This window comes from Choloepus didactylus, chromosome 6, assembly GCF_015220235.1.
Source record: "Choloepus didactylus isolate mChoDid1 chromosome 6, mChoDid1.pri, whole genome shotgun sequence".
In the NCBI taxonomy this organism is placed as follows: Eukaryota; Metazoa; Chordata; class Mammalia; order Pilosa; family Megalonychidae; genus Choloepus; species Choloepus didactylus.
The window spans coordinates 124,045,563-124,068,425 of record NC_051312.1 but is presented as its reverse complement, the minus strand read 5'-3'; the positions used below and the strand labels follow the sequence as shown (position 1 = coordinate 124,068,425).

The 22,863-nt window shown below is 37.0% G+C and overlaps 1 protein-coding gene across 2 annotated transcripts in view; it reads left to right on the top strand.

Moving 5' to 3' along the window:
• The window catches only part of LOC119538410 (protein NPAT), an 83,228-nt gene that overhangs the window by 50,496 nt on the left and 9,869 nt on the right, over positions 1–22,863 (top strand). For both annotated transcript variants that reach the window (XM_037841333.1, XM_037841334.1), the window contains 5 exons: positions 1,952–2,048; positions 2,674–2,787; positions 4,882–6,543; positions 21,351–21,466; positions 21,538–21,646. In XM_037841333.1, the coding sequence (XP_037697261.1) occupies positions 1,952–2,048; positions 2,674–2,787; positions 4,882–6,543; positions 21,351–21,466; positions 21,538–21,646 (2,098 nt within the window). The remainder of the gene's footprint in view (positions 1–1,951; positions 2,049–2,673; positions 2,788–4,881; positions 6,544–21,350; positions 21,467–21,537; positions 21,647–22,863) is intronic.

The window sequence follows — 22,863 nt, the reverse complement described above, 5'->3', positions numbered from 1 at the left end:
CTTTCAGCTTCTGATAACAGTGGCTTTCTTTCCAGGTATCTCTGGGAGTCGTCTCTTAGCTTCTCTGGGACAAGCTCTGGGCTTTATCTCTTAGCTTAGCATCTCCAGACATCAGCAAGCATCTGGGTCTGTGTTGGCTCTTAGTTTCTCTCTTAAATACTCCAGTGAACTAATCAAGATCCACCCTGAATGGGTGGGGTCCACACCTCCATGGAAATAATTTAATGAGTTATTACCCACAGTTAGGTGAGTCACATCTCCAATGGAAACACTCAATCAAAAGGTTCCACCCAACAAGATTGGGTTAAAAGATCATGGCTTTTATGGGGGACATAATATATACAAACCAGCACAACTCTTTATGTAAAATTGATGCAGCTGGAAAATAAATCTTACTTTATCCAGTGACTCTGCTCACCATACAGCTACAGACTTTCATCCAGAATCAAACATTTGAGAAGTGTCAGTCTAATCTGTTTGCAGTGACATTTGAAGGAAACAAGTTGTTGCTGTTGTTGATAACCTAATATCTTTTAAGAGGAACAGATCTCTCCCTCTACTGACCACTCATGGGTAGGGGGCACCCTTTACTCAATGATTGCCCACCAGCTTTGAATGAGTTGCTTTAAAGCATGTTCAGTATCATTCTAACTAAATCATGCTGGTCTTCAAAAATCAAGAATTCTTTAGGAGTGAACTTTGTTCTCAAACCAGCAATTCAAAACGGTTCAGATGTCCAGTAAACATGAAAATACATTCAAACCAAAGAGATACTAATTAAAATGAAGTTACTTTTTATTTATTAGATTAATAATGCTTAAAAATTGATATTACCCATTTTTGGGAAAGGTTGTTACATTCTTACACAGAACAGGACAGGCATTCTTACAAAATCTTTCTGTAAGGCTACTTGACAATAAATCTCAAGGTTTTAAAAGTATATTTCCTTTAAACTATAATTTTCGCTGATAGGAATTTATTCCAAGAAATGAAAAGACACCTGGATAAAGATCTTCATTGTAGTAGTTTTTACCATAACTAAAAATAGGAAAAATTCGAAGGTCCAACAGTGTGAATTAGTTAATTTATGGCATAGCTATTTGAAAAAATATGTGAGATACAGACTTAGCATTCCCAGAGTTCTAAGACAGGCCTTGCACAGAAACAAGCCTATTTATACACAGAAATCCCAGAAGGCTGAGGGAGTAGCTCCAGTATCTCTGAAATTAAATAAAAAGATAAGGCTCCAAACAGGATGACCAATTGCAAGTCTCTGTAGGAATTAAATTCCTTGTCTTCCCTCCATCCCACACTTTCCAAAACGCACTGTTGTTAGTCATAAACTTTCCCAGCAAGAAATCCTGCTAGTTCAAGAAAAAAGAACTAAAAATACAAATGGTTCTGCAAGATTATTCTACAGCTTCAGGTATAATTGAAAAGTTCCCCTCACAGACCTTTCTGGTAGCTTTTGGCATGCCACTTCTAAATATGAGCAGACTGCAAGAATTGTCAAATATTTGACCAAAGCATTTAGTATGAAAGAGACTCAAGCAAACAGATAAAAGGGGTAAGACAGATTCATACTGAAGCATCTGAAAGGCAGTCTACAATAAAGTAATTGGAAAGAATCAAATTATACAGATTATAACAGTTTATATTAATTATGCACATTTATTTTCTATAGTCATTTTATTTTACTGTTTGTTCATATATTCACCAAAGTGATTAATTCTAGGAAATAGAATTAGAGAGCATTTATCTTCTACTTTATAATCTTATATGAATTTGTTTTAAATGAGCATGTTATATTTATAATCAGAAAAAAAAATTCCTTGGTTGGAAATACTTCTACCTTAAAAGTTAAAAATATCAAATGTCTACTAATTACTTTGCTGGTATTTAACCATATTAAATCAGTTAGTAGCGTATCTTCACCTCACTCTTCTTGCAGAGTGAAATCCACATGTCTGAAGAAGCTATACAGGATATATTGGAACAGACAGAATCAGACCCAGCATTTCAGGCACTCTTTGATCTCTTTGACTATGGTAAGTAGACCATTTCCTTCAAGTCAATTAGAAGAAAAAAGTTTCTTCAGTTTCTTTCAGAGCATCTGAAAAAAATTTCCTGTTTTCATTAGAGTAAATATTATATGATTTTATGTGAGAGGGCTTTTTTTCTTGTTTTATTTTTACTTAAAGAAATTTCAGTTATAAACAATGAGAATGGTTTTGTTTTTTTATTTTCATGGGCATTTTTATCAGTCAGCAGGATTATTTTAAGCCCTACTACTATAAATACATTATCCTAAATGCTATTGAATGATACAAAAGGATTGCAAAACCTGGTTGTTTCCCTTAGTCTCATGGGCTAGTGTAGTGGTTCACAAAGTAGTTCCCAAACTAGCAGTATCAGCATTACCTGGAACTTGTTAAAAATGCAAATTCTTTGGCTTCCAAGTGATTCCAATATACACTAAAGTTTGAGAACCACTGGTTTGGTGGGATAACTGGACTTAAAAATGACATAATAAGACAAAGGTTAAAAATGTCCAAAGGACCATAATTAAAACCGAAGTTTAATATTTGCTTGGCCACTGTAAAACAGTATTAATTGATGCTTATTTTCATTTTGGTCATTTAACCAGTTGCTTCCCTCTTTCTTTTTTAACAGGTAAGACAAAGAATAATAAAAATCTATCACATGGCATTTCCACTCAGCACATGGAAGTCTTAGCTGATGAAACAAATCTAACAGTTAAAAGTTCTTTTGAAACAGAAAAATCTGGTAAGAATTTGGTTTTGTTAATATCCTTGATGTCGATCTTAATATTAGTCTTAAAATTTCAAATGTAGAAAATAATGCTTAATTTTGAAGTTATTTAAATTACTGCATAGGACATTTTTACATTTCTATCTTATTTTTCAATAAAAATCCCAAATCTTTCATATTTAATTAAAAGGTAAAATTTTGTTATTCATTCCTTTGTGATGCACTCGTTTCTTGACATGTGTTGTTTGATATTAATCGTTTTATTAAGGCACAAATTCAAATCCATAATTTGTAGGGTTAATATGTGGGTATCAATCATTCAGTGTAGTAGGTGAGTATAGCTGAGTGCTCAGAATCTGTATCCCATCTGTCTTGGGGAAATTATTTACTATAATAAGTGATAGTCTCAAATTTGAGAATTTACGAGGTATTCCTAGTAGGTCATATTCCTACTATGTCTGCTAAGTCAGTTCTTTACATTTCTGCCTTCCATGGAGTAACAGTTTGGCACCTAATTGGCCCGCAATAAATACTTATTGAATGAATGAAGCCAGGGGAAAAAATCCATCTAAGACTCTTAAAATATTACCTGAATTTAAAAATATATATATTTTATTGTGAAATAAATTCACGTGCACAGAAGTACACAATAAAATGTATACATTTCATTAAATTATCGTAAAGCAAATACTCATGTAAATGTATCCCAAGTCAAAAACTAGAACACCAGTGGCACTAAAAGATCCCTCTTCGTATCCCTTCCTAATCACTACTCCTCCATCCCTGTTCCTCAAAAGATGACCCTTATCCTGGCTTCTCACGTTTCTTGCCGTACTTTTCAAGTAATGCCTCCACTCATTCTGTCTACAACTAGCTAGGCCAAAATTTTTTCTGCTCACCTGTTTTTAAATGTCATAACCCCCCACCAAAAATAAAAATAAAAACCTCCGATGACATCTTGTCTTCAAAAAACTACTTTTTGACTATTTCAGGCTTCACTGCCTCCTTTGAGTCCTCTAGCTAACCTCAAACCCAGTCCTCCATTTTCTTCTTAGGCTGAATTATAATTGGGTATGTCTTCCTCACTATATTTTGTGCCTAGAATATTATGCTTCTCTTAACATCCGCACTACATAAAATGAAACTTCTCGGTCTTCTGACTTCATTAAGAAACTGCTTCTCCTTGCTTGGTATGTGATCCAGACATAATTTCCACAGTTGAACTCAAAATGTGGATTCAAATGTGTATTGTGTTCTGTATCATTTAACTAATGTCACATTAATAGCCTATATGATAATTTACATACATTTTTCTGTTTTTCCCCTATATTTTTCTTACTTGTTCATGTTAGTGTTTTCTGTCCTGAACTGTGAATTCTGTAAGACACAGTATATCAATGCTTGTTTTCTGACACATCCTTTCTGCTTACTCTATCATACTTTTATTTATTTTTCCAGATCCCCTCATGCAAGACCTCCTTTATAATGTTTTTTCAGGTCTCTTAGATAGAAAGAGGTGCCCTTTGTTTCTGTATGTTATGGGTTTTATCATGCTTCATTGTCACTTTCTGTTCTATATCTCCTTCCCTGATCAGTCTCATCTCTCTCTAAGGACAGAGACTGGGTCATTCATTTTGTGTCCCAATACCAAGCATATGGTTTGTCCTCAGTAAATGTTTGTTGAATGTTAATAATATACAATGAGATTAAATATTGATCATGGAAAATATACTGTGCTCCATTTCACATTTAAAATACAATAGATAAATAAGGTCAATGAAATGGTAGAAGTTGAAAAGTTTGAAAAAATTATATATTTTAAGCTACTATTTGTACACATCGGTAAATATTAGATGTTCTTGATCCAGTGTACTTTTTCCTTCATTGTGTCATCTGTTTTTCTAGAAGCTTAGAAAACAGTATGGCACTTGTTTAAAAAGATGTCAATAATATAAAATCACCTGTAATTTTTTTGATATTAAGAAAGTGGGGAATAGAATTTCAGACTTCCACTTACTGGTATGTTAAAGGCTAGTTACTTTCCATGGTATTATAGTAAAGATGACTGATTACCTCTGAAGTTAAACATACCCTCCTGATATTTTGTAGGTGATCAATCTGGTCAGCCCACATTTTGTACATCATATCAAAATGAAGATGCATCAAATGTTTTGAAAAATGGGAGCAGCAGTGATGAGCTTCGACAGGAAGTCCAGGAACATTTTCCCGAAATAGGTTCTGTCATCCAGAAACAGGCCTTTAAAACAACTGTACCTACCAAACAGAAGTGTAACCTTGACATTACCTTTGAGTCCATGCATAATTTGAATGACTTTAGCCAAAGAGGAAATCCTGATGCTGAATGTACTCAGCATTGTGCTGAATTATACACAGATCAGATGTCCACTGAAACAGAAATGGCTATGGAAGTTGAAAAGGATTCTTTGTCTCCAAATGTGCCAAACGGATCTCAATTAAAATCTGATCAGTCTAACATACCAGTAACTTCATTTGTTTCACTTGGTGGTGAAACTGACAATGAAAGCTTAATTCTTTCTGGAAAAAGTTCTCAACTTCTATCCCCAAGTACTCCAGTAACTGGAAAGCCATGTAAAAAAAATCAATTTTGTGAACTTTCTAATGATACAATCAGACTTAAAACTAATTTCCTTGAGTCCAAGTCCCCAGATTCTAGAGAAAATCACGAGAGTAAAATTGAAATTAATAATATATTACCAGTGGCATCACAACAACTTTCAGATTGCCAAGATAATACTTCACTTCAAAGTAAAACATTACCTGTTTCTGTTGAAAGTTCAGGTTTAAATATATCTGAACAAGTAGAAATTCATCTTGGAGATTCAATCACTTTGATTAAACAACCATCTGATTCAACATCTGATGAGTTAAATTGTACAGAAAATGAAATTCAGCCATCAGAATCTGAGAAAGCTGCTTTGGATTCACAAGAAACTTCATCTTCCATAAAAGAAAACAATACTATTTTTCTTTCTTTAGGTGAAAATAATTCCGGGGAAGTTGCATTGATGCCTCCAGAGGGCAATCCTATACAAGATAGTCCCTCTTTTCCTTCAGCATCTGTGTGTTCTTCAAGGGTAGGTTCTAATCCTGAGTCCCAACATACTGATGATAAACCTAGGGAAAACTTGACAGAATTAGATGCATCAAACATCGTCTCTCTCAAAATTATCATCAGTGATGATCCGTTTGTTTCCTCAGACACTGAACTTAACAGTGCTGTTTCTAGTATCAGTGGAGAAAATTTGCCAACTATAATTTTGTCTTCTCCTGCTAAATCACCTGCCAAAAATGCAGAATTAGTTAAATGCCTGTCTTCAGAAGAAACTGTAAGTGCTATTGTATCTGCTGAAGGAGTAGGGGATTCAGCCTCAGCGGAGCAGAACCTTTCAGCTCTCAAACCTGAAAATTCTGCAGTAAACAATACTCAGAATGAAGATGGCATTGCTTTTTCAGCAAATGTTACACCATGTGCTTCCAAGGATGGAGGATACATACAGTTGATGCCAGCTACAAGTACAACTTTTGGCAATTCAAATAACATTCTGATAGCTACCTGTGTGACTGATCCAACAGCCTTGGGGACAACTGTCAGTCAGTCTAATGTGGTGGTGTTGCCAGGAAACTCTACACCTGTGACTGCTCAACCTCCACCACCTCAATTACAGACACCACCGAGGTCAAATAGTTTATTTGCTGTCAACCAAGCTGTGTCACCAAACTTTTCACAAGGTAACTAAGAATATATTGAAGTTCTGTCTCTGGAATGGGATCAAATTTCATTTGTGTGTGCAGTTGACTAAGAGGTCATAAATCATGGGTAGATAATTTGAGAAAAGATAGCCTGAAATTTGTGATTATGCATCCTTTTTGGCTAATTATATGGAGTCATATCTTTTTTAATCTGGTAAGCTATACACTTCTGTTGCTTAATATTTTACTTTTAACCTTTTTCCACATTTGCCATATCATACTGTCTGTCCATCCATCCATCAATTCATCTGTTGTCCAACCATTTGAGAATAGGTGTATACATCATGCTCCTTGAACACTTAATACTCCACCCCACCCGTACCCCCCAAAATTTTGTTTTCTTTCTTTAATAAACTTTGTTTTTAGAGCAGATATAGGTTTACAGAAAAGCTGCACAGGAAGTAAAAGTTCCCATAAACCCCCCCATCCACACACACACACACACACATAATTTCCTTTGTTAACATCATGCGTAAGTATGGTATATTTGTTACCATTGACAAACCAATGTTGATATATTGTTAGTAACTAAAGTACATACTTTACATTAGAGTTCATCCTTTTTGTATATAATTCTATTGGTATCCACCATTATGGTGTCATACAGAGTATAATTTATTTATTTCATTAATCTTTTTTGTTTATTCTATTAAGTAATTTCTCTTGCCCTGAGTATGTTTGAAGATGGATAACCTCCCTTAATCTATACAAGGATCACAGTCCAAACATTGATAGCCTAAATGATCAAAGCATTAATTCTCAGTGTCTGTTTTTTTGTTTTTTTGTTTTTTTATCATATTCTTTTGTTGTAGAATATAACATACATACATAGAATTGATAACTTTCCAAGTGGAATTTAACAAGTAGTTAGAGAAAAAATTTCAAAGAATGTTATAGATTACAGTTCCACAGTTCAGTTATAACCTTATTGTAAAATACAGCATATATACAAAAAGTAATATCTTTCAAAGTATGCTTGAACAAGTAGTTATATAAGAAATTTCCAAAGTTGTTATGAGTTATAGTACCATAGTTTTGGTTATTTCCTTATTGTGAAATATACATATATAGAAAAAGGTGATAGCTTTCAAATTACGATTTAACAAGTACCTACAGAACAAATTTCAAAGGATGCTATCTATGTGTTACAGTTCCACCATTTCAGTTCTTTCCCTTTAGCTAGTATAATACCCCCAGCAACTAAGAGCAAATTATATGAAGAGTCAGTATTCATAATCATTTGTTAAATTCCTTCTCGTCTGTTGCTACCCCTTCTTGTTTAATCACTTTCCCAATCTTAAGGGATGTCTAGACAGTGACCACCCTAAGTTGTACATGTTAAAAAGGGGTGTCAACTTAATGAGAAAAGGGGACACATCTGGTTGATGTTCTTGAAGAGACTATTGCCTCTGGGTTTTGAGACTTAGCAAGCTTAGGAGTTCTCTGAAGAATTTAAGCTTCTGAATAATAAACTTAGTGAGTGAAACCTTAATAGATGCCAGATAGGGATCTGGGTATTCTTTAAGGTTTGGAGGACTACTATTGACTTGGGCTTATCATATTGTGGTCATTTGGCATATCTAGGTGACACTTACATATGAGTAACCCCCAGGACAAGCTCCTGACTCTATTTGAATTCTCTTAGTGACTAAAACCTTATTTTATTGCCTTTCTTTTCCCCCTAATGGTCAAAAAGGCCTCCATGGTTTCTACTGAGAAATCCGCACATAGTCTTATCAAGCTTCCTTTGTATGTGATGAATCACTTTCCTCTTGCTGCCTTCAGAATTCTCTTTTTGTCTTTGACTTTTGATAACCTGGTTATTAAGTGTCTTGGTGTAGGTTTATTCAGATCTGTTCTGTTTGGGGTATGCTGTGCTTCTTGGATCTGTAATTTTATGTCTTTCCTAAAAGATGGGAAATTTTCATTGATTATTTCCTCTATTATTACTTCTGCCCCTTTTCCATTCTCTTCTGGGATACCCATGACATGTACATTTATGCGTTTCATGTTGTCATTCAGTTCCCTGAGACATTGCTCATATTTTTCCATTCTTTTCTCTATCTGTTCTTTCGTGTGTGGGCTTTCAGGTGCCTTGTTCTCCAGTTCCTGAGTGTTTTCTTCTGCCTCTTGTGATCTGCTGTTGTATGTCTCCATTGTGTTTTTCATCTCTTGTGTTGTGCCTTTCATTTCCATAGATTCTGCCATTTTTTTTTCAAACTTGTGTTTTCTGCTTATGTTCACCCCGTGTTTTCTTTATATCCTTCAGCTCTTTTGCCATATCTTCCCTGAACTTGCTGATTTGGTTTTTGTATTGGTTTAGCATATTTCTTTGAAAATCTTTGATTGTTTCATAAAGTAAAACAGTATCTCAACTGTATCTTAATTGAGGTGTAAGTTTGTTCCTTGTACTGGGCTGGTTTTCCTTGTCTAATTTACAGTTTTCTGAATCAGATTATCCCAGACCAGAATGGGTTCAGGTCTCAGAATAGAGCTTTATTCAGTTTTGAGTTTCCCTGAGGGTGTATCTTAGAAGAATGACAGACTTCCCTGTGAGGCCTCTAGCCTCTGTGCTTTTCTTAACCAGCCCAGCAGGTGGTGCCTGTCAGCTGGTCTCTCAGGACTGGTGTAAGGAGTTGTGGCCCCTTTAGTTTCTGTTTTGGCTGTTTTCCCCCAGGCTCTGGGGACTGAATTCTGAAGGGAAGGCCTGCTCTAGAGCTGAGCCCTACCGCTTTCCTTTTACAGAAGATACACCCCCAAGGGAGTTAAATTCCGCATTTGAATTGCTCTTTTGTCTCTCTGACTCTGTTATCTCCATTCCTATCTGGGTCAGTACACTGTGAATTGAAAATTGCTGAGGCTCTCTACACTGAGCCACTCAGATTGAGGGAGAAAGGGACAGAATGCCCCCTTTCACAGTCTATTTTTGCCCATCAGTCAGAGACAGCACCTGGTCTTCTGGGCTCCTTTTCCCAGGGCACAGGAATTTTCTGGCTCTTTAAAGTCAGTCGTCTGTAAGTTTCTGTCTGCTTGTTAGGGGGTTGTCTATGTTTATAGCTTGTATTCAGCAGTCTGCTTTATTAATTCAAACCCCAGTTGGAGCTGGGCTGAGCTGTATTCCCTTGCTCCACGGCTGTTCCTTTCTCCTACAGTGGGGTCTTGCAGCTCAGCCTGCCATGGCAGGAGGGGCCCCTGGCACAATTCCGCAGTTTTTTCTTAAAGATTTTATGCTGTGATCTCAGCCATTCCACCCAATCCATGTTGATGTACGATGTATGGAGAGTCGTGATTGTCCCTCAGCAGTTGTTTCAGATTATTTACTAGTTGTTCCTGGTGGTTTATTAGTTGCTCCAGGGGACTAACTAAATTCCATTCCTCTCTATGACTCCATCTTGCCCCTCTTCCTATGGGATGCTTTTTGATGACTCATTGGATCTCTTTGTTTGTGATTGGTTTGTTGATGTCTTCTATTTCTTCTCTGGGCAGTCTGGATTGTTCATGTGTTTCCAGGAAATTGTCTGTTTCCTCTACATTATCTAGTTAGTTGGCATATAGTTGTTTATAGTATCCTCTTATGATTTTTTTAATTTCTTTGGGATCCACAGCAATGACCCCTCTCTCATTTATTATTTTATTTGGGTCTTCTCTCTTTGATTTTGTCAGTCTCACTAAAGGCTTGTCAACCTTGATAGTCTTCTCAGAGAACCAACTTTTGATTTTATTTATTCTCTCTCTTGTTTTTTTCTTCTCTATGCCATTTATTTCTGCTTTAATCCTTGTTATTTTTCTTCTGCTTGGTTTAGGATTAGTATGCTGTTCATTTTCTAGCTTCTTCAGTTGTTCCATTAGTTTCTTGTTTTAGCTCTTTCTTCCTTTTTAATGTATGCATATAGAGTTATAAGTTTCCCCCTCAATACCACCATCACTGCATCCCATAAGTTTTGATACATTGTGCTCTCATTTTCATTCATCTCTAGATATTTAGCAATTTCTCCTATTCTTCTTTAACCCACTGGTTGTTTAGGAGTGTGTTGTTTAACCTCCAGGTGTTTTTGAATGTTCTAAATCTTTGATGGTTATTGACTTCTAGTTGTGTTTCATTGTGATCAGAGAATGTGCTTTGAATAATTTCAGTCTTTTTAAACTTTTTGAGGCTTGTTTTATGGCCCAGCATATGATCTCTTCTGGAGAAAGTTCCGTGGGCACTAGAGAAGAGTGTATATCTTGGTGATTTGGGATGTAATACTCTATATATGTCTGTTAAGTCAAATTCATTTATCAGAATTTAAAGTATGTCATACCACTGCCTTCTTGCCTCCATGGTGGCCAATAAGTTGTCTCTACTTAGTCTCTGTTGTTTCCCTTGTGTGGTGAATTACTTTTCTCTTGCTGCTTTCAGAACTTGCTCCATCTCGTCAGCATATGACAGGCTGATCAGAGTATGTCTCAGAGTGGGTTTATTTGGATTTATTCTGCTTGGAGTTCCTTGGGCATCTGTGATTGGCGTATTTATGTCATTTAGAAGGGTTGGGAACTTCTCCCCAACAGTGTCTTTGAATACTCTTCCTAGTCCTTTATCTGTCTATTCCCCTTTTGGAACACCAGTGATTCTTATATTTGTGGGCTTCATGTTGTCCATCATATCCCTGAGATCCGTTTCAAATTTTTCAGTTTTTTTCACCATTTGTTCTTTTGTGCTTTCACTTTCCAACCTAATATCTTCAAGTTTGTGTATTCATTCCTCTGCTTCCTCTATTCTGGTGCTATGGTTATCAAGAATCTTTTTAATTTGATCAACAGTTTTTTTGTTTCCTTAAGATCCTCTATTTTTTTTTCATTTACTCTTGCAGAGTCTACTTTATGCTCTTCTAGGGTCTTCTTGATGTCCTTTATATCCTGAGCCATAATGTTGGTGGGTGATTACTTCTTGATTAATTTCTCCAAATTCTGTATCTCTTCTGATTTTTTTAATTTGGGCATTTGGGTTATCCATATTCTTCTGTTTTATTCGTATGCTTTATAGTTCTCTATTGTTTTTGGCCTCTTGGCATTTGCTTATCTTGCTAGCGTTCTTTTTAGCATATGCAAATTTATTTAAACAATTATCTGTAACTAGACAGAACTATAGCTTGGTGCAGTGCACTTTCCCTGACATACCAGCAGATTGCACTCCCGAGCCACCTCTTGCCCTCAATCTTCATTTGTGCAGCGAGTGGTGGGCCAAACAATCTGGATGTCCAATCAGTGCACCAGTTTTCCATGTGTAATGGGGACTGCCAGCCCTGTGGGTGGGGGGCGTTCCCTGTGTTGTGTGGCAGGGAAGAGTTCTTTATGACCCGGTACTCCCAGCCATTTCCAGGGCTGCGACATGTGTTCAACCCTTCAGCTCAGATTCCCCACAGTTCCTCTCTTCCATGGGCCCACAAGTCCCTGGTCTTGGTGTAGGGCCCCTGGTGCTTCTATGCAGCACCCCTGCCTCTAGGCTGTGCACCCCGCAGGCTTCTGTGGAGGAGGAATTGCGCCATCACAGCTCAGCCAAATCCCGAATTCCTTTGAGGAAGCTCTCGACTGCAGTGCAGTGAAGGGTGTCTCCCTGCCCGCTGCAAAGATGACTGCATGGGTCATGGAAACTACCCAGTTCCACAATCATCCACCTGCAGCAGTGGCTCATCCCTGGCTTGGGGGCCTTCAGCTGCATGTGTGCAAAGGGCTGTCACCTATGCCAGATACTGAGGCGGGTGCCCAGGACTTGGAAGGCACTCCCCACCACAATAGACCACAGCTCCCACTGCCAGCTCCCTGGCCCCTACCTGGGTCCACTCCGCCCTAAACACAGTCTCAGTTTCTCCCTTCCGCAGCACATAACAGCCTGCCATTTACCCAGTGGCTCTGCAGATCAAACATTCTCAGTTTCTCCAATTGCTCAATCATAATGGATATATAAGTCCCTGCCCAGCCAGTGGAACCCTGGAACCACTATTCTAGAATACTTTCTGTATTTTATCTACTGTTTTTCACGGAGGTAAATTTTGCTCTGTCTCTCCTAATCTGCCGTCTTGGATCTCCTTTCCCTGTTAGAGTCTTAATGCTTGCCCATGATGTTTACCATAACTAAATGCCATAAGAAGAGTCCTTTAATCTTTAGATTGTCTTTTTCTTAATTTGTTAGCTTTGCTGTTTTTCTTCAATCACTATGTTTCTAATGCAGTTGTATAGAAAAATATTCACACACCGTACAATCTATCCAAAGTATGCAATCAGTAACTCACAGTAGCATCACATAGTTGTGCGTTTGTTACCGCAATCAAATTTTTAAGTTTTTCATTACTCTAGGGGTAAAAAAAAAACAAAACAGAAAACCCAGAACATCCCATACCCTTATCCACCCCATCATTATCCCTGGCATTGGAGTGGTACATTTGTTACTGTTCCTGAAAGGGTATTGAGATATTACTGTTAACTATAGTCCATAGTGTGTAATAGGTGTTTTTTTTTTTTCTTAATTCCTTGTAATGGTTTCATACGTTTGTTCAAGTTCATGAAAGAAACTTTTTATATTTGTACTGTTAATCTCAGTCATCATCCACTGCAAGATTTACTGAGTTATACAGTTCCATGTTTTAACCTCTGGTTTTCCTTCTGGTGACATAACTCTAAACTTCCCCTATAAACCACACTCTCATACAATTCAGACCTGCTAATTATATTCAAAATAATGTGCTACCATCACCTCTATCCATTTATACTCATTTAAATTAAATCTAGTTAAAAATTCTGTACATCTAAAGCAACCGCTTCCCATTCTCTAGCCTCATTCTATCTCCTGGTAACCTGTATTCTAGATTCTATGTCTTTGAGTTTACATAGTATAATTAGTTCATATTAATGAGATCATACACTATTTGTTCTTTTGTGTCTGATTTATTTCACTCAACATAATGTCCTCAGGATTCATACATATTGTCACATGCTTCAGAACTTTATTCCTTCTTACTGCTGAATAATATTCCACTGTATGTATATGCCACATTTTGTTTATCCATTCATCAGTTGATGGACACTTGGATTGTTTCCATCCTTTGGCGATTTTGAATAGTGCTGCTGTGAACATTGGAATGAAAATATCTATTCATGTCCCTGTTTTCAGTTCTCCTGTTTATATACCAAGTAGCAGGATTGCCAGATCATAGGTCAACTCTATTGTTAGCTTTCTGAAAAACCGCCAACCATCTTCCACAGAAGCTGTACCATTTTACAATAACACGGGCAGTGAATAAGTGTTCCTTTTTCTCCACATCCTCTCCAAGACTTGTAGTTTCTTGTTTTTTATTAGTGACTATTCTGATAGGAATGAAATGATATCTCATTGTGGCTTTGATTTGCATTTCCCTAATAGCTAGTGATGTTGAGCATCTTTTCATGTGCTTTTTAGCCATTTGTATTTCCTCTTTGGAAAAATGTCTGTTCATGTCTTTTGCCCTTTTTTAAATTAGGTTATTTGTCTTTTTATTGTTGAATTGTAGGATTTCTTTTTATATTCTGAATCTCAAACCCTTAGCAGACATTTGCTTTCCACATATTTTCGCCCATTGAGTCAGCTCCCTTTTCACCCTTTTGACAAAGTCCTTTGAGGCCTAGAAGTATTCTTTTTGGGGGAGGTCCCATTTATCTTTTTTTTTTTTTTCTTTTGTTGTTTTTGCTTTGGGTGTAAGGTCTAGGAAACTACTGCCTATCACTAGATATTCAAGGTGTTTCCATACGTTTTTTTCTGGGAGTTTTAGGGCTTTGATCCATTTTATGTTAATATTTGTAAAGGGAGTGAGATATGGGTCCACCTTCTTTCTTTTGCATATGGATGTCCAGTTCTCCCAGCACCATTTATTGAAGAGACTATTCTATCCCTGTTGAGTGGGCTTGGGAGCCTTGTCAAAATCAACGGACCATATAGTTTATTTAAACAACACAGTTACTTGGAACCTTAGAACAGGGAATGAGATCTTGTTATTCTGTACAGGTTAGTGTAATGCCCTGATATACCCCAGAGTATTTGGGGCAGAAAATAAAAAAATATTTGCAAACTCCCCTTGAGGGACTGGAGGAAAATGTGAAAATATTAGACTTCCTTACCTGGGGAGTTCCTGATATTCTCGCAAGCATAAGGGACTCCCAATTTAATAAGTCAAGCCCTCAGTCCGATCTTGGGGCTTAACCTTATGAAAACATTCCTGCAGAGGAGAAGCTAAGCCTACTTGTAATTATGCCTAAGATTCACCCCCAGAGAATATATTTTGTTACTCAGTTTGGTCTCTTTCTCTTAGCCAATTCTGCAAACAAACTCACTACTCTCCCCCCTATGTGGGACATGACCCCCAGGGTTTTAGTCTCCTTGGCAACATGTGACATGACTCCCAGGGAGGAGTCAGGCACTGGCATCATGGGATTGAGAGTGCCTTCTTGACCAAAAGAGGGAAAAGAGATGAAACATAATAAAGTTTTAGTGGCTAAGAGATTTCAGAGAGTTGAGAGGTCATTCTGGAAGTTATTCTTATGTATCATATAGATACTCCTTTTTACTTTCTAGTGTATTAGCATAGCTAGAAGAAAATACCTGAATCTGTTGAACTATAATGCAGTAGTCTTGATTCTTGATGATGACTGTATAACTATATTGCTTTTATTGTGTGACTGTGATTGTGAAAACCTTGTGACTAGACACTCCCTTTACCTATGTATGGGCAGATGTAATAAAACAAAGACAAAATATATATACATATGAATAATGGGGGAATAAAGGGTATATGGGATGTTTTTGGTTTTCCTTTTTATTTATATTATTTATTTTGGAGTAATGAAAATGTTCTAAAATTGTGGCGATGAATGCACAGCTATATGAGAATTCTGTGAGCCACTGATTGTGTACTTTGAATATATCTCAGTAAAATTACATTAAAAGTAAATCAAGATGACTCTGTGCCCCAGCTACTGGGGCTTGAAAATTCTCATTGTTTTGTCTGTAATCACCTTCATTGTCAGCTTCTTCCTTCTGTGCTCCATGTATGCCCAGAAATACAAGGCCCTAGTGATCTATGCCATCTGGATCCCTCTCTTTGAATTTATAAGCATTATCATTCAAGTCATCACCAACAATGATTCCAGCATTGTCAAGGTCAGAGTGATGCACTGGTTTGGCTTGGTGACCCGTGTACTCTTGCACTGTTTCTGGATGTTCTTTGTCATCACCTGTGCTCACAGTATCTACAAAAGTCAAAGCCAGGGCAATATACTTGCCTACAAGAGATGCATTTTTATGGGCAGTGGAGAGTTCTTGTGGTGGAAATCAAAGATAACCAGCTTTTCCCACCACTATAATGAATAATGTTGGCCCTTTTCTTTCCCCTGAGAGGCAGGCCTCCCAGGTTCTCATGGTAGCTCTATTTCCATTTCTTTCTTTCATTTTTCCTGAGCAGTTCAGCATGTAGTGGCCCTGCTGCCACCCTTTCAGAGGAATATGGAGAGAAAATACGGTTCTAATCACAACTGGAACAGCCTGCTCATTGAGGGTGCTTAGTTAAAGGACATTATTATTTATCAGGCCTTTCCTTGAGTTCATCCTTCCTTTTCTGGTCGATACCACCTTATCGGTGAAAATAAAGAGGGCAGGAGAATGAAAAGAAGCTGAACTGCAGCATAGCAATCCCTTTCATCTTGGTATGTCCTCAGTAGCATTCAACCCACAGCCCTCTTACCCTGGGAGAGGTAAATCTGTATTTATAGCTCAGATTTCTGTAGCGCAGAAGATACTGTTTGTGCTTTGGAGTAGGTTCATGCTATGATTTTTCCTCCTATGTTCTCTATGCTTTATAAGAAAAAGAATAAAAATAGAGAAAATACCATTTTAAAAAAATAATAAAAAATAAATCAATTGACTATAGACATCAGTATCTATTTCTCAGCTCTCAATTCAATTCCATTGGTCAATGTATCTATCTTTATGCCAGTACCATGCTGTTTTGACTACTGTGGCTTTATAATATGCTTTAAAGTCAGGAAACGTTAGTCCTCCCCCTTCATTTTTCATTTTCAAGTTGTTTTTGGCTATTCGTGGCCCTTTTCCTTACTAAATAAACTGATAATAAGCTTTCCATTTCAGTAAAGTAGGCTGTTGGAGTTTTGAATGGTGTTGCATTGAATCTGTAGGTCAATTTCAGCAGAAGTAACATCTTAATGACATTTAGCCTTCCAATCCATGAACATAGAATGTCTTTAACATTTGCTTAGGTCTTCAAATTATTTTAGCAATGTTTGGTAGTGTTTTGCAGATGAGTCCTTTATATCCTCGTTAAATTTATTCCTAGATATTTGATTCTTTTAGTTACTATTATAAATGGATTTTTTTTCTTGATTACCTCCTCAGATAGCTCCTTACTAGTGTAGAGAAACACTACTACTTTTTACAAATTGATCTTGTATCCTGCCATTTTGCTTAACTCATTTATTAGCTCTACTAGTTTTGTCATAGTTTGGAGGTGCTTTCTAAATATAGGGTTGTGTTATCTGCAAATAATGAAGAGTTTTACTTCTTCCTTTCTGATTTGGATGCCTTTTATTTCTTTTTCTTGCCTAATTGCTCTAGCTAGACCTAGCACAATGTTGAATAACATAGTGACAGTGGGCATCCTTCTGTTGTTCCAGATTTTAGAGAGAAAGCTTTCAGTCTCTCACTATTGAGTATGGTATTTTCATACATGCCCTTTATTGGTTGAAGAAGTTTCCCTCTATTCCTATTTTTGAAGTGTTTTCATCAAGAAAGGATGCTGGATTTTGTCAAATGACCTTTTTTTGTATCAATTAAGATGATCATGTAGTTTTTTTGTTTTTTTTTTTCCCTCTCTTTTGATTTGTATTTAATGTGGTGTATTGCATTAATTGATTTTTTTGTGTTGAACCACCCTTGCATACCTGGAATAAAACCCACTTGGTCATGGTGTGTAACTATTTTACTGTGCTGTTATATTCTTTTTGCAAGTATTTTGTTGAGGATTTTTGCATTTATATTCATTGGAGGTATTGGTCTGTAGTTTTCTTGTAGTATCTTTATCAAGCTTTGGTATTAGGATAATGTTGGCTTCATAGAATGAGTTAGGTGGTGTTCCCTCTTGTTAATTTTTTCATAGAATTTGAGCAGAATTGGTATTAATTCTTCTTTGAATGCTTGGTAGAATTCACATGTGAAGCCATCTATCTGGTCCTGGGCTTTTCTTCGTTAGGAGGTTGTTAACAACTGATTCAATCTTTCTACTTGTGCTTGGTTTGTTGAGAGCTTCTGTTTCTTCTCAAGTCAGTGTAGGTTGTGTGTTTCTAGGAAATTGTCCATTTCATCTAAGTTGTCTATTTTTTGGCATACAGATGATCATAGTATCCTCTTATGACTTTATTTCTCCAGGGTCCACGGTAATGACCCCTTCTCATTTCTGATTTTATTTATTTGCATCTTCTCTATTTCTTTTCTTTGTCAGTCTAAGGATTTGTCAATTTGATTGATCTTCTCAAGAACCAACTTTTGGTTTTATTGTTGCTCTCTCTTGTTTTTTTATTCTCCATTTTATTTATGTCTGCTCTAACCTTTGTTATTTCTTTCCTTCTGCTTGCTTCTATATTAGTTTCTTGTTCTTTCTCTAGTTTCTTCAGTTGATCAGTAGGGTCTTTCGTTTTAGCTCTTTCTTCCTTTTTAATGTAGGCCTTTATTACTATCACTTTCCCTCTCAGCACTCTCTTCACTGCATCCCATAAGTTGTGTTCTTGTTTTATTCATCACAAGATATTTACCAACTTCTCTTGCAATTTCCTCTTTGACCCACTGATTCTTTAAGAGCATGTTGTTTAACCTCCGTATAATTGTGAATTTTCCTATTCTCTACCTGTTACTGATTTCAAGCTTCTTTCCACTATGATCAGAGAAAGTGCTTTGCATAATTTCAATCTTTTAAAATTTATTATGGTCTGTTTTGTGCCCAGCATGTGGTGTATCTTGGAGAATGTTCCATGAGCACTTGAGAAGAAAGTACAGCCTGCTGTTTTGGGGTGCAGTGTTCTATATATGTCTTTTAGGTGTAATTCATTTATCATTATTTAGATTCTGTGTTTCCTTATTGATCCTCTTTTTAGATGTTCTGTCTTTTGAAGAGAGTGGCATGTTGAAGTCTCCTATTACTATTGTAGAGATGTCTGTTACTCCCTTCAGTTTTTCCAGCGTTTGCTTCATGTACTTTGGGGCACCTTCATTAGATACATAAATATTTATGATTGTTATTTCTGCTTGCCAAATAGCCCGTTTTATTAATGTAGAGTGTCCTTTGTCTTGTATAACATTTTTGAATTTGAAGTCTATTTTGTCAGAGATTAGTATAGCTACCCAAGCTTTTTTTTTGTTACTGCTTGCGTGGATCTTTTTCCATCCTTTCATCCTTTCCATCTTTGAGTCTAAAATGAGTCTCTTGTAAACAGTAAATAGATGAATCATATTGTTAAATCCATTTTGCCAATCTGTGTCTTTTGATTGGGAAGTTTAATCCATTAACATTCAATGTTATTACTGTAAAATTAGTCCTTCCTTCAACCACTTTATCTGTTGTCTTTTATTTCTTAGATCTCTTTTTTTCATGTCTTTTTATCCTTTTAGTTACCCTTACCGATCATCTTCATTTCTCTACTCTCCTCCAAGCCTCTCTCCTGTCTTTTTTTCAGCTGGCAGAACTCCATTTATCATTTTTTGTAGGGCTGGTCTCTCAGCTTCTGTTTATTTGTGAATGTTTGAAACTCTCCCTCAGTTGAAGGACAGCTTTGCTAGATAAAGAATTCTTGGCTGGCAATTTTTCTCTATCAGGATCTAAAATATATTGTATCACTGCCAACCACCTACATGGTGTATGATGAATAGTATGCACTTAACCTTGTGTGACTTACCTTGTATGCAGTGAATCGCTTTTCTCTTGCTGCTTTCAGGATTCTCTCCCCTTTGACATTTGAAAGTCTGATTAGTATGTGTCTTGGAGTGGGTCTATTCAAATATATTCTATTTGTAGTATGTTGGGCTTCTTTAATTTGCGTATTTATATCATTTTTACATGTTGGGAAATTTTTAGCCAATATTTCCTCAAATATTTTTCCTGGTCCTTTTCCCTTCTTCTGGGACAAGCTGTGATGCATGTATTTGTCGCTTTGTGATGTCAGTCATTTCCCTGAGACCCTGATCAAATTTTTCCAATTTTTCTCCATTCTTTTGTCTGTTTGAATTCGGTTGTTCTTTTAGCTCTCTGATCCTTTATTTTGACTCTATACATCTGCCGTACATGTCTCTAATGTACTTTTAAATTCCTCTACAGTGTCTTTCATTTCCCTAAGAACTGGTATTTTTCTATCTGTTAGTGTCATCTTGGTATCCTTTATCTCTTTAGATAATTTAGATTTAGATAATTTAGATTATTTAGATTTGTTGGAACATCTTTGATTATTTGCTCCAAATTCTGTGTTTCCTCTGCCATTTTAATTTGATCATTTGGTTTGTCTGTATTTTCTTATTTCTTAGTATCATAATTTTTTGCTGGTATATCTGATTATTTTGATAAAGATTATTTTGGAAGTTGGTTTCTCTCTCATTGATTGGGTTTGTGTTAGTTTTTCTTTGGCACTTGGTTTGTCAGTATTTCCCAGGCAGAACAGTTCCAGGGTCCCATGAAGGCAGTGCAGACTGGTTCCAAAGAGTTCTGGGGAGAGGATCAGTAACGTAGCTTCCCTAGACTGCACTTTCCCAGCCTTCCTGGCAGATGGCACTCTTCGGTAACCTCTTACCCACAGCCCTACACAGGTAAATTTTTTTTTTTTTTAAGCCCTCTATCCCCTCTGTTTCTGAGGCAGGTGGAAATAATGGGACCATGTTGCTGCAGACACCTGCCTGGGAAGGAACACAAGGCTGTTGGGCCTGCTGTCCAATTTCACCAACCAACAGTTGAATCAGAACTGTGCTGCTCCCCCTCTGTTCCCTGGGGAAAGGAGCTTATCTGACTCTCCCAGTCTACCATAGCCAACCAGACAGAGTCCTGGCCGGCCAGAAACTGTTGGTCTTGAGGGTCGGGGATAAGCACAAAGAGCTGTGACAAAATTCATTTTCTCACTGCAGTTTTTGTGTGTGTGTGTGTGGAAACAGTGGTGCTGCAGGTACTCCAGTGTCCTGCCTGTAAGGGATCAAGGCTGTGAGACACAGAGGGTCAACTTCACTGTCCAATAGTTGTGTTAGAGCCTTGCCAAGTCTTCCTCTTCTCCCAGGGCAAAGGACTCTCTGTTTCTCTCAGACCACAGCAGCCAGTTGGGCAAGAACCAAGCTGAAACAAAGCTGCCAGTCCTGGGGGCAGAGGATGGAACGTGGGAGCTGCAGCCAAGTTCAGTCACTCATCACGGTTTCTCTGTTGCTGTTTCTCCATTTCTTCATCCAGCACTTGTATGTTGTGGTGGTCCTTCTCTGGTCTCTCAGGCCCCAGACCTGCTGCACTGGACAGTTTCTGCCTGTTCTCTAGGATTTTTTGCAGGAGGAGTGAGTTCTATCTCTCTTTATTCCACAATTTTCCCAGAAGTCTTTAAACCAGTATTTTAAAAAGGAGAGTAGATGGTAAAGAAGAGGGATGTGATTTTATAATCTTTTTTTCAAAGTAATTATTACTTTGGTGTTCTGTGCTTTTGATAGAATTTCTTATTTTATTGATTTTTTTTTTTTTTTTTTTTTTTTTTTTTAGGATCTGCCATCATAATTGCCTCTCCAGTCCAGCCTGTACTCCAAGGAATGGTGGGAATGATCCCTGTTTCTGTGGTTGGACAGAGTGGAAATACCTTTTCAGCTCCTCCTCGGCAGGTAAGATGTGTGAACTAAAAATGGAGAGTGAAGCTTTCCAAACGTATTATAATTAATGGCTTCTTTTCCAGGTCCTTCATATGCCTTTGGCAGCGCCTATATGCAATAGAAGTATCCCTCAATTCCCTGTCTCTCCAAAAACTCAAAAGATGCAAGGAATAAGAAACAAGCCTTGTACAGGTATATTTTTAAGTTGGCTAATGTCAGTTTTATGTCTGTGTATTTATTTGTTTTCAGCAACACTTGAATTTTTTTTTCCATCCTTACAACATTACTAACAGGTGGTCATCCACCATTGCTTTACATTTTCTAGTAACATGTCAAAGGCAACTATTAGTGGGCAGCTCTGATTCTAAGAAAGTTGTTTGCCTTGTTGAACCTTTTAGCTTTTGGTTACTGGTCAAAGATTTGTCCTCTGGAGCAACTTGAGATAAGCATGATCCTATTTTTCCTAAAAACTTTCAAGTATCTAAAAAATGTCTTAGGTATTTGTGTGATACTTGAGAGTCCTGCTTCTAAGATTATAATATAAGTATGAATTACTTGAGTATGTTACTAAAGTGCAGATGCTGAACTAATAGGAGTGGTGCAGAGCCTGGGATTCTGCATTTCTAACAAGCTTCCAGATAATGCCAGTGCTGCTGGCATTGGAGCACACCTTGACTAGAAAGACTTTAAAGTTTACAAATTACCTTTTTGTGTTCGCTAGTCAGTGGCCCAAATATGTAACTACTTACCCATGTCAAAAACCTGGAAGCCATTCTTGACTCACATTTCTCCTTTCTTAGTTCAAGTAGTCATAATTTCTTATCCAAGTTATATCAATAGAGTTCTATCCTGTTCTCCCTTCCTATAGTCTAATTTTCTACTTCATCCTATATTCTGTTGGCTGAGTGACTTCCTCTCCCTCCCTTTCCTAAAAACTTTCAGCAGCTCCCCATTATCCATAGGATAACACTGAAATTCTCCAGGATTAGATATATGCACATTTGCCTTCTAGCCACTACTGACTTCCCTATTCTCATTTCTTCACTTCCCAGCATAGAGCCTTAGTATTTGGTCTTTCTTGTCCCTATACCTTTACCCATGCTATTTCCTCTACCTGAAGTTCCCTCTTTTCATCTAATTCTTACCCACTCTCTGGCTCTTATTTATCCTTTAATTTAAATGTAATTTTATCCTAGGAAATATTTTTTTTTTAATCCAGGTTTGAGATACATTCATATACCATACAATCATGCACAGTGTAAAGTCAGTTGTTCACAGTACCATTGTATAGTTATTCTTCATCACCACAATTTTTGAACATTTTCATTACTCCTAAAAAATAAAATAAGAATAAAAAAAATAGTAAAAAAGAACACTGAAAACATCCCATCCCCCATCCGACCCTAGTT